Genomic DNA, 15,636 nt, shown 5'->3' on the forward strand with positions numbered 1-15,636 from the left:
GCATCTGTGACCTTTGATGATGTGTGTGTCAAGTTCACCCAGGAAGAGTGGGCTTTGCTGGATCCTTCACAACAGAAGATGTACAGGGATGTGATGGTAGAAACCTTCAGGAACCTGGCCTCTGTTGGTAAGGATGGCTTCATTCCCTTAGTCAATGGGAGAACCAGTGTTTGTTGCTCTTTAATGCTTTGGAATAATTTGGAATGTGGAAACCGTAAATCGAGTGAACGTAGCAGGTTGGCACATTATACCGTAAACCTACTTAGAATCTTGTAGATTTTCTATAGTAATATTTTTCAAAATGTTTTCTTTTTCTGTCTCTCTTTCATTTAAAAAAAAACAAAACAAAAACAGGGGAAGATCAGACCGTTGAAGAGGTTTACAAAAATTCCAGAAGAAGTCTAAGGTAATTTTCACTTACAACAGAAAGCAACTTAAACACTGAAGGAAAGGAATGTGAAACAGATCATGTGAAGGGGAGGTCAGTAGTGAGAGAGGAGAGGGTAAATGAAGAGGGCAAAGCAGGGTATGGTTGCTTTACCTTTATTGGTGGGGGAGAAGGAGTTGTGGTTTGCACTGTGCCCTTGTAACTGCAAGGCAAACATTCTAACACTTGCAGCATCCCTCTAGTCTCTTTTGCTCTAGGTTTGTTGGGCATGGAGTCTTAGGAAATATTTCCCATGGTTGACATTGAACCTGAATCTTCTGACTCTCGTTCTCCCTAGTAGCTAGGAATAGAAGCATAGCCACTCTCCCCACTGTGTTTTATGTTCTTTCTGTACATGCACTTATATGGAACAGTAAAACCTATTCACGTATTTTAAGACAGGGAATGGGGGAGGAAGAATATTGATGGAGAGAATGAAAGAAACTAGGATATAATATATGTATATATGGATTGGTGCCTATAATCTTCAGTATAGGTTTGTAGGATTATGCGCATACTTCAAAATCTAAATGATTTTGGTCATAGTTTTTCCATGTACAATACTCAAATGCACTTAGATGTAAAGTAGATAGTCAGTGTTTGCAAAATACTGGGATGGAATCTATAGATACCTGTAACAATACCACTGGTTTGATAATATGTTTCCGGGAACCATCCTCATTGTCAGAAATTCTTTCAGGCCATAAAACTTACTTCTCATGGTCCTTATTTAAAAATATAGCTTAGTAATGTGTTTCTCATTATTTCTAGAAGTCAAATTGTAGGGAGATTCTGTAAACACAAAGAAGATAATCAGTTTGGAGAAGTCTTCAGCCATACTCCAGATCTTATTATGAGCAATAATATTCCTACTGGAGTGGGAACAAATGACAACTGTGTGTGCACAGAAGTCTTCATCAGGCATCCATCCGTGAGTCTGTCCTTCAGAACTCAGAGTGGACCTGAGCCACATGAGTATCAGGAATATGGAAAAAAGCCACTTAAATGGAAGGATTATGGGAAAACCATTCCTGACTCCAGATTTCTTAAATGGCATGAAAGAAGTCACCCTGGAGAGACACCCTTTCTATGTAAGTGGTCTGGAAAAGCCTGCTTTCATTTAAGTGGCCTTTGCATATATGAGCTGGCTCATGATAGAGAACAACCCTATGTTTATAAGCCACGTGAGAAACCCATCTCACATTTGTGTGCTGTTGAAAAACGTGAAAGAACTTACAGTACAGAAAAACCCCATGTATGCCAGCAATGTGGAAAAGCCTTTAGTTTTTCCAGGTACCTCAAAACACATGAAAAAACTCACACTGGAGAGAAGCCCTTTGCATGTAAGCAATGTGGAAAAGCCTTTCGTTCTTCCAGTTACCTCAAAACACATGAAAGAAGTCACACTGGAGCAAACCCTTATGCATGTAAACAATGTGGAAAAGCCTTCTGTTCGCCCAGTAAACTTGAGAGACATGTAAAAACTCACAGTGGTGAAAAACCCTATATGTGTGAGCAGTGTGGAAAAGCTCTTAGTTCTTCCAGTTACCTCAAAATACATGAAAGAACTCACACTGGAGAGAAGCCCTTTGCATGTAAGCAATGTGGAAAAGCTTTTAATTTTTCCTGTTACCTCAAAGCACATGAAAGAACTCACACTGGACAGAAGCCCTTTGCATGTAAGCAATGTGAAAAAGCCTTTACTTTTTCCAGTTCCCTCAAAAAACATGAAAGAATTCACACAGAAGCAAAACATTATGCATGTAAACAATGTGGAAAAGCCTTCTATTGGTCCAGTGATCTCCTAATACATGTAAAAACTCACAGTAGTGAAAAACTCTATGTATGTGAGCAGTGTGGAAAAGCTGTTAGTTCTTCCAGTTACCTCAAAATACATGAAAGAACTCACACTGGAGGGAATCCCTTTGCATGTAAGCAATGTGGAAAAGCTTTTATTTCTTTCAGTTACCTCAAAACACATGAAAGAAGGCACACTGGAGAGGAGCCCTTTGCATGTAAGCAATGTGGAAAAGCCTTTAGTTCTTCCAGTTACCTCAAAAGACATGAAGGAATTCACACAGGAGCAAAACCTTATGCATGTAAACAATGTGGAAAATCCTTTTATTGGTCCAGTGTCCTCCAAAAACATGTAAAAACTCACAGTGGTGAAAAATCATGTATGTGAATAGTGTAAAAAAGCTTTTAGTACTACCAGTTGCCTCAAAACACATGAAAGAAATGCACACTGGAGAGAAGTCCTTTGCATGTCAGCAATGTGGGAAAGCCTTCTATTCATGTAGTGCCTTTAAGATACATGAACACAGACATTGTGGTAAGAAACCTATGTATATTAGCAATGTGGAAAAGCTTTTAGTGCTTCCAGGTACTTGAAATTACATGAAGGAATTCATATTGGAGCAAAACCTTATGCATATAAACAATGTGAGAAAGCCTTCTATTGATTCAATGCCCTCAGGAAACATGAAAAAGCAGTGGTGAGAAACCATGTATATATAAATAATGTGGAAAACATTTAGTTCTTTCAGTGGCCTCAAACACATCATGAATTCACATTGAAGAGAAGACCTTTGCATGTAAGCAATTTGGAAATGCCTTTACTTCATCCTGGTACTTCAAAGCACATGAACAAATTCATGAATCCTTATGAATGTAAACAATGTAGAAACCCTTCTTTCTTCCAGTGACCTTCGAAGACATACAAACTCACTCTGGGGCAAAACCTATATATGTTACCTGTGTGTGAAAGCCTGCTTCAGTTGAGTGTCCTTGAAAGGCAAGTAACATAGAAAGAAAATAAGAAGAGTCAATTCCTTGCATGGGCACAGTCACTTAGTTGCACAAGTTTGTTATGCATGTGATTGAATTAGCACTATTTCCATGCCAGACATGGAACACATAATCATCCTGTTTCTTTGCTTAAAACTCAATGCTTGAGCTTGTATAATATAATTTCTAAATGGTGGAAGAGTGGACCATGTGGTAACAGTGCCAGCCTGACAAGAGAGAAGGGCCTATGAAGTGGCTAATGTGGTAGAAGGTCTTTGTAGCAAACTAGGAATCCTGCATTCAAACTCTAGTACACCAAAAAAGTCCCAGTAATGATAGAAATGCTATGTGCTTGCTCCTGCTCTACCTTTCCTGGGCATACACAGGAAGACATTATAATACCTGGTTTATAACAGTACTATGGACAATAGACAAGCTATGGATTCAGCCTCCATGCCATACAGCCAATATACCAATATAGAAAATGTACTGTATATCTGTAGTGTAAAGAAAAGCGGAATTATGTAATTTCCAGGAAAATGGATGGAGTTAGAGAGCTTCATGTTAAGCAAAATGAACAAGTCTCAGATAAATACCATGTTTTATATAATATGCATAATCTAGAACTTTTACATGAATGTGCAGGGGGATTTTTTGAGGTGGAATCCACTGGGAAAGGGATAGAAAAGGCAATACCATGAGAGGATGAGGGGTGCATTGTACACATCCATGCAGTCAGCACAATGAAGCCTATTGATCTAAAAGGCAGGGAGAGGAGAGAGAGAAGAAAGTGTAATTGGCAGGATGAAAGAACATTATAGGATTGTATGGTAAAAGCATACCATACTGGTGTACAGTAGTGTATACCAGTAAACACATGATAAAATTTAAGTGGAAATCCAGTAAATATGTATAGTTGACATATGTTAACAAATAAATAAAAGAAGGGATGAATAATTCAATTTAGTCCTGGATGTTTCACTCAAACAATACAAGCATGGCTAGCAGCAGGAGGAAAACATAATTCATTCCATTCAACAAAATTATTACCCAGTTCATTTACGGTAGCACATTATTTCCTGAGACAGAGACTTTACCACTGGAACAATTCCTCTTAAACCAAAAGCTTTAAATAAGTAGTTATTTCAAAAGACAGCAGAAAATGACAAGACACATGCTAAGGAGCAGGTGCCTGGTGTGGAACATCTGGACTGGTTCAGCTGAATGCAATTATACCCAAGGCTGGGCCAAGTTCAACCAAGACAGGGAAGCCTGAGTAAGGGGAGCATGTCAATAATCTGTCCAGTATGCCATCTATGAACCCATTAGTGACTACTTCAGAGAAACCTTACAGGACACAAGTGAGATGAGTGTCCAGAGTAATGCAGAGAACCTGTATGAACATAAGAAATGTGCAAAATCCTCCAGGTCTCTCATTTACCTTCAGAAGAATGCCCTGGTTCTCAATCTTGAGAGACTCTATGATAATAACCCCTGATGATGCCTTAGGGTGTCACACTTCCCATTAGATACACAAAAGGACTACTGATAGAGATAAACCACAGAAATTTAAACAGTATGGGAATGCTTTAGTACTTCTAGTTACACTAAAATACATGAAAGAATCAACACTGGAGAGATGTATGTAAGCAGTCGGGAAAAGCCTCCTTGTCTGACTTAAGTTCAAAATGTGAACATAGGTTCATAAGTCCTATCTGCATAAGCAATGTGGGAAAACCTTCATTTCTTTAACTGACATTTGAATACAGAAACAAAGTCACAGTGGAGAGAGGCTCTTTGTATGCAAGCAATGTGGCAAACTATTATTTGGCACAATAACCTTTGAAGACATGAGTGAATATACACTGGTGAGAAAATGTAAATGCAAACAATGGAAACTTCTCCAGTTATTCTGGTTCCCTTAGGAGGCATGGGTGGACTCATATAGGATAGATTTCCTAAATACAGAATGTAGGAAGGCCCCATTATCACATGAATTTTCAAGCAGATACAACAATGGTTAGGAAAGGGAAGTAGCTGCCATGTACAATTTGGGAAAACTTCTTATCATCCCTGTTGAAGTACATAAGATAGTATGTTGTGGTGAGAAAGCCTCACTAGCTTCATTTAAGAACACATCCAAGATGAAAACCTTTTTATGTTAAGAAAAAAAAGAGCAAAGTTGTCATTTAAAACAAATCTGGTTCTAACAGGAAAAGACAACCACAAAATGCTCAGAGATGTGAAGCACTGGTGACTCACTGCAGTAATCCTAGCTACACAGGAGGCAGAGATCAGGAGGACAGCATTTCCAGTGCAGCACAGAATAATAATTAAAGTGACATAATCTCAAAAATTCCATTACACAAAAAGGCTGGCAGTGTTCCTCAAGTGGTAGATGGTGAAATGCCTGCCTAACAAGCCTGAGGCCCTCAGTTTATATCCTAGTCCCACCAAAAACAGGTTCTCACAGGTATAATTTTAGCTCAATTACTCATGACTGCCTAGTCTTGCTCAGAAGTTAAAGTTTATCCTGCCCTTCTTTTTGTCCTCTTTCATACCACCATGCTCCTCAACTCTTTTTCAGTGCAAAGAGAGATGGAGCCTTTGGGAAGTAGCCATGCAGCTTCTGAGGTGTCCCAGTGAGCCAGGAAAGACTCAGAAGCCCAACAAAACTTTCCATTCTTAAAGCCATTTTGAGTGATGCATCAGACTCTAGAATGAGCAGGTTCTGCTTCTCAGGCACATGTTCTGTGTTGTTCATTATTAGCTTGTAGAATATTTTGGGAAGTGGGGAACTTTTTCTGGCACTGGGTTTGAATTCACTTCCTCAGGCTTCGTAGGCAGCCACAGCTACTGCTAGAGATTATATACATGAGCCACCAGACCTACAAATTTCAAGAACAGACAAGGCAGGGATGAAGTAGTTCTTACATGGGCACATGCATTGTATTCTCATCTATCTCCTGACCCTTAGACAAAGTATACGTTGTGATGGGAAAGATAAAATTAAAACAGTTTCAGAAAGCAGTCTCAAATCAATTTTGGATGTAATAAAATTTTCTTCCTTAGGAAAAAGTTAAGGATAACACGTGGATGGAGAAATAAAATGTTTAAAAATTACTGGAGGTAAAGGCAACAACAAGGTAGAATGAGAATACCTGCAATACATGCAGTGTAAAAGTATTAGTTAGCCAGGCACCAGTGGCTCACCCCTGTACTGCTAGCAACTTGAGAGGCTGAGATCCACAGAGTAGAGGTTTGAAACCAGTCCAGGCAAATTGCTGGACAGACCACGTCTCGAATATAACCAGAGCAAAATGTACTGGAGGTGTGGCTCTAGACTGTTTTGCAGTCTAGAAGCCCTGAGCTTAAACTCCACACACACAAAAGGTATTAGCTTACAGAGTAAGCTATATGAATGGAATTATGAGAAATGGCCAAAACATAACTTACTCAAGATACAACACCATGCAAATAAACAGTACTGATTTTGAATGGGGGTAGGTGAGAGGAAGAGGATTTGGGAACATTCTATGGTCTTCCCTGCTGTGAATGCAGCACAGTGGTGTCTTCTTCTGAATTTTGATAGGTGTAGATGATCCCTGCAACCACTTGGAAATAGTTCCAACCATTCAGGACTTGAGACAAGGAAATCCTATGAAATGCTGAATTATATAAAATGACAATGGAAAAACACATGGGGTACTTAAACAAAAGCCCTGAAAAAGTAAGTTCAACAGGCAAGTAGCTGTCCCCAGACTCGCAAGATAAAGAAATCAACCCAGGAAATCATAACTTCCTGGAACAGAAACTCATAAGCAGAACAAGGAAAGGAACAGTTGAACTGCAGCTGATGAACTGCTGAAGTCTTAAGTGTCCAGTAATTTGAGAGGTAAATTCTAGAAGAAATTCAGGTTTAGAGGATCTCATACATTTGGAGTTTCACTTCCAAAATCTCTACCAGCTTCTCACAGTAAATTTCAGCCACCAGGTGTTTCAATGAAAAACATTAGAAGGGTTGGAAACATGGTTCAAATGGTTGACACCTGCTTAGCAAGCATGAAGCCCTCAGCTCAAACCCCAGTACCTCAAATAAAATAAACAGCTACAATGTGTTACTTATTAATCTATCAATTATATCGAGATGCAAATTATTTATACACCAATTAAACAACAGTAATAACAGTTGATTAGTAAAGAAGAACCAATTCTGTTGTTTTCATGAGAAATCATTTTACACTTAAAGACATGAGTATTTGAAGAGATACTAGTCAAAGTATTCAAAATATCACTTGCAAGATTGGTACTAGTCCCTCACATCTGTAAATCCTAGTTACTCAGGAGGCAGAAAGCAGGAGAATTGCTTTTTGAAGCCAGCCCAGGTAAATAGAGACCTTATATCAAAAACACCCTACATAAGGGTTGTTGGAGTGATTCAAGTGGTAAGAGTGCCTGCCTAGTAAGCCTGAGGGCCTGAGTTCAAACCCAGTGCTGTGACACAGAAAAAAAAAAGTCGCCATATCCTAATACTCCTTATAAGCTATTAATGAGCAATATGGAATATTTGCCTGTGCTGACTTTGAATTTTATCCTCCTGATCTCTGCCTCCTGAGAAGCTAGTATGAAAGTGTGAACCACTGATGTTCAGCTTCAATGTAGGTATTCTAATTACAATGAAATAATTATAGGTATGAAAGGCAGTGTATCCCATTAGTAGCCTAATTTCACCCCTGTGTAATGTATTCATTTTTCAGAGCATCATGTTCTAAGTTATGATTCATTACCTTTTGATTAACATATAAATATTTGTAAAATCAAAGTAATGGCAAAAATAGGTGACATATGAAGTTATGGAGAGAGATTCTAACATCTCAAACCTGGAGAAGCTATAATTCTCTTCCAATCTGGAATTAGCAGATAGGTATGTGCACTTACATCCTGAGTCATTCTGCCTGACATGTTTAGATGTACTTATTGTGTGTTCGTACAGCTCTGGTAGAGATGCAGTTCATTTCCTTTTGCCCAGGTAGAGCCACAGGGCATTTCTGTATGACTATATCCTGTGTTTTAATGATTACCTCTGCAATTGAGCATTTTTCCTACCTGGGTTTTCACGGATGGAGAACACTGTTTCTTGTCCCTCCTTTTCTCTCTCCTTCCTTCTCTATGTTATATAAGGGTTTTCTGTTTTTATTTCAAGTCCAGTTTTTATAGTATATAATAAGATCATGAATATTTTTTCAAATGTCAGGCTACTAATATTCAAATGTTAATGGGTCAAATCAGAGTGCAGACACAGACTCTTCTCTGTGCCACAGACCAATACAAGTGTGACATAACCACACCCTCAAGGCCTCTAGGTGTGGTATAGAGGTCTTTGATATTTAGTGAAAATTATTCGTCTATTGATGTGTTCCTACTTTCCTCACTCCTCCTCCCGTCTCGGATCCTTTTGTTGCTTTGTTTCTTATTGATGGTCCTGGGTGTTGAACTCAGGGCCTTGCTCATACTACCAGGTGCTTTACCACTTGAGCCACTCTACCAACTTCTTCCCTTATCTTTTTGCCACAAATATGTCATTTCACGTTCCATTGTTTATAAAAGATATGACAAAATTATGGAGTTCTGTAAGCTCCTATTGCACCATCTTGCTACATTGCATTATTAGTTCCAGAAATGTTTTCTGGTTCATTTACAATTTTCTTTGTAGACCATGATATGACTTGTGATCTTTGGAAGATTTGTTTGAACATGTTCCTTCATGTTTACTTATTTGAAACCATTTGTGTTTTCTGTTGCCAGGTGCATTACCTAGTTGATATAAAGATATGAGCTTTCTCACTGTTCATACTCATTTTTGCTAGAAGCCCACATGATAATGAAGTTTCCACATTCTTTATCAGGATTAGTCACCCATGTGAGTTCTTTATACATGATATAGGGAATGGTGTGTATGGCTCATGTCTGTAAGCCTAGCTATTTGGGAGGCTGATATTAGGAGGATCACACTTTGAAGCTAACCTAAGCAAAGAATTCTTATCATCCCTATCTTGAAAATACCCAGAGCCAAATGGGCTGGAGGTGTGGGTCAAGGTTTAGAGCATGTGGTTCGCAAACATGAAGCCCTGCTTTCAAGCCCCAGTTTTACCAGAAAAAATAAAAGGGAAATGAATAAGGTTTGACTGCATGCCTCCACACTTTATGTACACCAGAGGTGTATTGGTTACTTTTCTCAGATGCTTTGACAAATGTGTGACATACACAATTTAAATGGGAGATTTATTTATCTAATTAATATTTTGTTTTTGTACAAGATTTACACCAGTATCCTGGGTGGGCCTCTGACTTTCAAACCTTGAACATGTAATCCTTCAGCCTAGCCTAAATAGAAGAATTTTTCATTTTGGAACACAGTTTTATAAATAGTTAATAGAAATTCACATGTTAACACCATCAAATGGGAACCAAGCATTCAACACATGAGTCTATGGGAGACATTTCATACTCAACCCAAAACATAGGGTTTCTGCTCAGTAAATGTTCAAGTCTTTGTAAGGCACTTAATGAAAGTAGAGATTTGCACAAGGCTCATGTAGGGTTTCTTTTCAATGTGTGTTTGTGCATGTCCTCAAGCATTGCTTAAAGTAAAGAAGGCTTTGTCACATTGCTGACACATGTAGGGTTTCTATCCCATATGAATTTTTTTGTGGATTTTCCTGTAACTGGAGGAACTGGAGGGTTTTCCACATGGCTTACACACAAAAGCTTCCCTCCACTGTGAAATGGTTCCTGTTATTGAATATTACTCAAAGGAAAGAAGACTTTCCCACATCGATTACATACATATGCCTTTTCGTTTGCATAAGAATTACAAGTTCAACAGATCTATTGCACAGTATAGTGTCTACAAATAGTAACAATGTACTACTGATATGTCAGAACATAACCATAGGATTTGTATGTAGGTATTCATTTTTTTTTTTTTGAGGTACTGGGGTTTGAACTCAGGGCCTGCACCTTGAGCCCCTTCAGCAGCCCCTTTTAGTAATGGAGTTTGTTATGAGATAATATCTCATGAACCATTTGTCTGGAATGTGATTGAACCACAAGACTGCTGATCTCCTAGCTTCCTGAGAAGCTAGGAGTGTATATGTGAGCCACTGAGGTTCTGCTACAATATAGCTATTCTAATCATAATGAAATTATAGGTATCAGAAGTAGTGTATTTGGTGAAGAACCTAATTGCATCACTCTGTAATGTATACATTTTTTTAAAAAATCATGTTTAATTTATGCCTTTATTACAAGTTGATTGGTATGTAAATATTTTTTCAATAACAGTAATGGCAAGAATAGTTGACATATGAAGTTATGCAGAGATATAGACTTCTAACAACTCAAACTTGGAGAAGGTATAATTCCAGCCCAATCAGGAAGTAGTAGCTCATGAAAAATAGAAGGAATACAGAGATGCAATAATGATAAAGCAGGCAGTTCTCCAAGAAGACACAACAATCTCTAACATGTATTCATGTAAACAGGGAACAAATTACATGACTCAAAAACACACAGAATTGAACATTAAAGTTGAGCAACACTATTTGGAGATCTCAATGCCCAAATGTCAGGCATTGATAGATGAAGACAGAAAATCAACATTGATATAGTGGAAAAGAACATCATCATACATCAGATGGAGTCATTTGGTGTTACAGTATAACATACTCAACAGCTGAAGAATACATGTTGCTTTCAAGATCATGGGGCACATCCCCCCCCCACACACCCATGCTCTCAGCTATAATATACACCTTGAAAAATCTAAAGGAATAGAAGTCACATAAAATATTCTCCCAGACAATACTAAAATTTAATGAATAGTTGGAAAACCTCCAAACAACTGGAGATTAAAGCAGAAAATTGTACATAATGCATATGTCAAAGAGATAACCCCTTGTAATTTATTATATACTGGTAGAACAGCTAAGTGGAAGCCAACTGACCTGAGAAGCACTGGGCCCTGATGGCAAAACCTACTCTTGCCAGAGGAAAAATATCACTGAGACTACATAAAAATGAGCACAGATCTTCTCAAAATTCAGAGGATTCAGAGAACACAGTGCTAGTGACATATGTGAGGAAAGAAACTGGTATGCTAGAAAAGAAGGAAGACCTAAAATATTCTACTTTAGGGAAACTGAAAGAAGCAGCAGACAATGCTACAACAAGTAGAGAGAAATAATGATTTGTTAAGATGTCAAAAACATCACAGAAAGTCAATAGAACAAAAAGATTCTTTACTCAAAAGACCATCTGATGAGGCAAGACAAGTTTAGAAAAAAAACAAGACACAAACTACTAATTGTGCTCATGAAAGAGAGGCACTGATAATAATAGCATGGCATTGTAAATGACCAGAAAAGGACACCATGAACAATTCCATACCCATAAATTTAATGACCTGGAGAAAAGAAACAGTGAATACCATTGTTTTGAACATGGCTGTCCATGAGCCATACTGTAGGACTGTCAGCTCAGATGAGCTGAATGTTCAAAAATTCTCTAGTGTGTGTGTTTGTCCTTCTTAGTTACTGGGGTTTGAACTCAGAGTTACCCACTTGCTATGCCAGTGTCTTACTACCCCCAGCCCATGTTCAAAAGTTCCTACAGAGCATAAAACCAAAATTTCTTAGGTAAGTCATTAAGAAAGAAAAACCATCTTTTCCTCTTTGGTAAGACTGGGATTTGAACTCAGGGCTTCACACTTGCAAAACAGTTGCTCTACCTACCTCTTGATCCATACCTCCAGTCCATTTTGGTCTAAATGTTTTGGAGATGTGACTATTTGTGCGTCTGACCTCAAGGCATGAACCCTAGAAGCCAGAGTAATAAACACAATCTTATTGAATTCCTAATTTTTTTACAGAAGTCAAGTGTTGGAGACACTCTTTGAACATATCAAAGATAGTCCTTGTGGAGAATTCATCTGTCAGACTTCAGAGCATATTGTGAACCAAAAAACTCATCCAGAAGAAACATGTGACAGCCGGGACTGGAAATGTCCTCTTTGGTCATTCATCCCTAGTTGTCCCCACAGAATTCCCAGTGGACACATAGCATTCCATATGAAGAATATAAAGACAAGCTATATAATCATAAGAAATATGGGGAAGGCCCACCTCTCAAGACTTGAGTGAAAGGGTAGGGATCCTATATGTAACTGAGTGATTTCAAATGGCAGAATCCTTCATTAGTAGTTGCCAGATCCCTTTTACTTACATGGAGACCAGTATCAGTTTGAGTGGAAGCAATAATTGCTGCACAACCTGTCCTTGTCTTGCAAACCAGGCACTTCTTTTTTGTCATGCTCTTTGGGACCTTCTTGCTCATTCCTGCTGAAACTGAGACAACAGGTCTGCTCAGAGAACTTCAAACTCGATATTCCATGTCAAAAACTCATGTTAGTTAAGGAGGAGATACACAGGAATGCTAGGCCACAGGAAGTCAATGTAGGTTTGATGCTCTAACTCTAGATATCAGAATGAAGCAGATGGCCAGGACTTCCTCCCAGCTCATGTTTCAAACTGTCAATGTTCAACAGAAATTAAAACATGAAAAACATGAAATAAACCACTAGTTTCATGTATGGAGAAAAATATATTTTTATGGCAATTATATTTCACAAAAATTTAAGAGTAATGAAGAGGAGATATGGCTGGAGGGCAGGGTGTATTCTGTGGAAGCTTGAAATAAAGCCCTGTCAAAGCAAAAAAAAGAAAAATGGGGAAGTCTTCCATTCTCCCCAGCTCTCCCCAGCACCATCAGAAGCATGACCTGGCTCTCACTGGAGAGAAACCACAGGAATGTAAGCACTGTGTGAAGGGTTTCATTTCTTCTAGTTCCTTCCAAAGGCATGAATGTGCATGCAAGCATTGTGGAAAAACCTTTGCTCATTCTAGTTCCCTTCTGATATGTGAAAGGATCCACACAGCGGAGAAGCCCCTTGTATGTAAGTCTTGTGGGAAAGCTTTCATTGATTCCAGTTCCCTTTGATATCACAAAATGATGCAGAGTGGAGAGAAACCCTATAGGTGTAAGCAATGTGGAAAAGCCTTTGCTTGTTCCAGTTCTCTAAGAAAGAATGAACTAACTTACAGTGAAGATAACCCTATATGTGTATGCAATGTGGAAAGGTTTGCAGTTGTGACATTCACCTTAGAAAACAAAATTATTCATACTGGGGAGACCCCTTATGTATGTAAGTGCTGTGGGAAAGCATTTAAATATCCCAGTTACATTGAAATACATGGAAGATTCCACACTGGGGAGAAACCCTATGTATAAAAGAAATGTGGAAGATCCTTCATTTGTCCTGGTTCCCTTAAGAAACATTGGGAGACTCACTCTGGAGGTAATTCCTAAATACAGAATGTGGAAAGGCCTTTTTATCGCCTGATCTTTCCAGCAAATATGATAATGTAGGCAAGGGAAGTAACTTCAATGTAAATTGCATGGGAATGCCTCGTGTCAGCCTGGTTCATCTCAAGAACATAAACTTGTGTATGTACTATGGTGGGAAATCCTGAGTACAGGGATTTTGCAGAGTCTCTTTTCAGGCTACAAGTAATAATGCATTCGGGATCCAAACTTTGCTAACGTAGCAGGGCGCCAGTGACTCACACCTGTAATCATTGCTACTTGGCAGGCTGACATCTGGAGGATCTCAGTTTGATGCCAGCCCAGTGAAATGGTCTGCAAGACCCCATCTCCAAAATAAGCAGAGCAAAATGGACTGGAGGTATGGTTCAAGTACAGCATCTGCTTTGCAAGCACCAAGCCCTAAGTTCAAACTCCAGTCACATACACACACACACACACACACACACACACACACATAAACACAAACAGAAAACTTGTCAATGTAAAAATTATTGCATATTTGTCATTTAAAGGCAGTACTTTCTGTTTTTGTGGGGTCAGAAAAGGCAGACCTGGTGATGAACAGATCCAAAACATACAGCATGATGTAAAGACTAGCTGAGAGAGATAAGATCTGAACCTTCCCCAGAATGCCCTGAAAATGCCTGGCAAACATTAACACTATAGTTCCTGTGGTTCCTTGCATCCTGCACAGATGAGAAGGGGGAATAATCCATTACAATGCGTTCTGAAGGTCTGCTCAGTGTGGTCCACCTGTCACCTTCTTTAACCTTTCAGGGGGTTTACCCTACTTAAGACTTAGTAAATATTACTTGGATCTCATTACAGTTTTACCAATGAATTGTTAGTAGGGATATTTGTATTTCAAAAAGTTTTATAACATCTGGCTGTTAAGAAGAACTGCCAATCATCCTAACCTACATGCAAAGAACCCAAGGTTTTCTTCTCCAACCCAAACCCAAACCACATTTTTCTGAATAGAAACCAGAGAACTGGACTCTTGAGGTGCTTGGCTGAAGCCTGCCTTTTCCTTTTATGGTGTTATTTTACTTTCTGCTTTCAATAAAGCTTGCTGCTTTGCTCCTCACCTTTTGTTTCTGGGACTAAATCCTTGATTGAGACCCCAGGCTACAACCTGACAGGAATCCTGGATCCCTTCTACCCCAACAACACTGCATGGTCACTGGAGAATGATGGGAGGGGACACTGGCACCCTTTGCGCTTCCTTATGTTAGGTAGTGGTTAGGCATGGGTGATGAGGAAATCCACAGTGTACCTGTATGGAGAACTCTTCAAAGTCTCTGAGTTAAAACATTGTCATTCAAGTTTCCAACTCTTAACAGCCTCTGTTAGTATCTTAGTAGCCCACCAAGCAAGCATCACCTGATGATTTTAAGTGCTCCACTTGTTACTGGATGGTGATCTAAGGAGACCCTTGTCCAGATGATTGCAGGCACAAAAACTCGGGCAGTACATGAGATGTACTGAAAATGATAATAAAATTTATTGCAGGGAAGAAGAAGGCACTGTAAAAGAAAGAGCCATGGGCCTCAGCCAGGTGGAATAGAAGTGAGAACATGTTTTTGAAAGTTTTTTTTTTATATAAATTGAATATTAAAGGAAATGTAGAAGTCTGGGTGGTCATTGCAGGATGGGCTAGGGTGACCAACAGCTTGGAGTAACAGAGTCTCTGGGAACTTGACACTGTAGCCATGTTGAGCAGGAATGAGGGAATCTTGCACACCCACTTCTTTGGCATCTGATCTGTGGGCTCTCTTGGGGGACTGAGCCATTATACCTGTGGAGTCCAGGTAGTGTCAGAATTCACTGGAAATTTTGGGCATGTACTTCATGTCTGGAGAGGGAGAGAACTGGTTGTAGGTCTAGAGAGATCTTGTGTGATGTCAGAAGTCTGAAGGTTAGGAAGTGTGCACTTTCTCCTGTGACATATGTGACATGATTTCACCTACAAAGTCAAT

At 39.0% G+C, this 15,636-nt stretch overlaps 1 protein-coding gene and 1 pseudogene across 1 annotated transcript in view; one reads left to right on the forward strand and one right to left on the reverse strand.

Moving 5' to 3' along the window:
• The window catches only part of LOC109678395 (uncharacterized), a 40,055-nt gene that overhangs the window by 18,936 nt on the left and 5,483 nt on the right, over positions 1-15,636 (forward strand). The window contains exons 3-6 of the mRNA XM_074053236.1: positions 1-127; positions 355-406; positions 1,199-9,134; positions 13,923-14,015. Coding sequence (XP_073909337.1) covers positions 1-127; positions 355-406; positions 1,199-2,612 — 1,593 coding nt within the window. The 3' untranslated portion in view covers positions 2,613-9,134; positions 13,923-14,015. The remainder of the gene's footprint in view (positions 128-354; positions 407-1,198; positions 9,135-13,922; positions 14,016-15,636) is intronic.
• LOC141417142 (small nucleolar RNA SNORA17) lies at positions 8,461-8,584 on the reverse strand (annotated as a pseudogene).

The sequence above is a fragment of the Castor canadensis genome, chromosome 14 (genome assembly GCF_047511655.1).
Source record: "Castor canadensis chromosome 14, mCasCan1.hap1v2, whole genome shotgun sequence".
In the NCBI taxonomy this organism is placed as follows: Eukaryota; Metazoa; Chordata; class Mammalia; order Rodentia; family Castoridae; genus Castor; species Castor canadensis.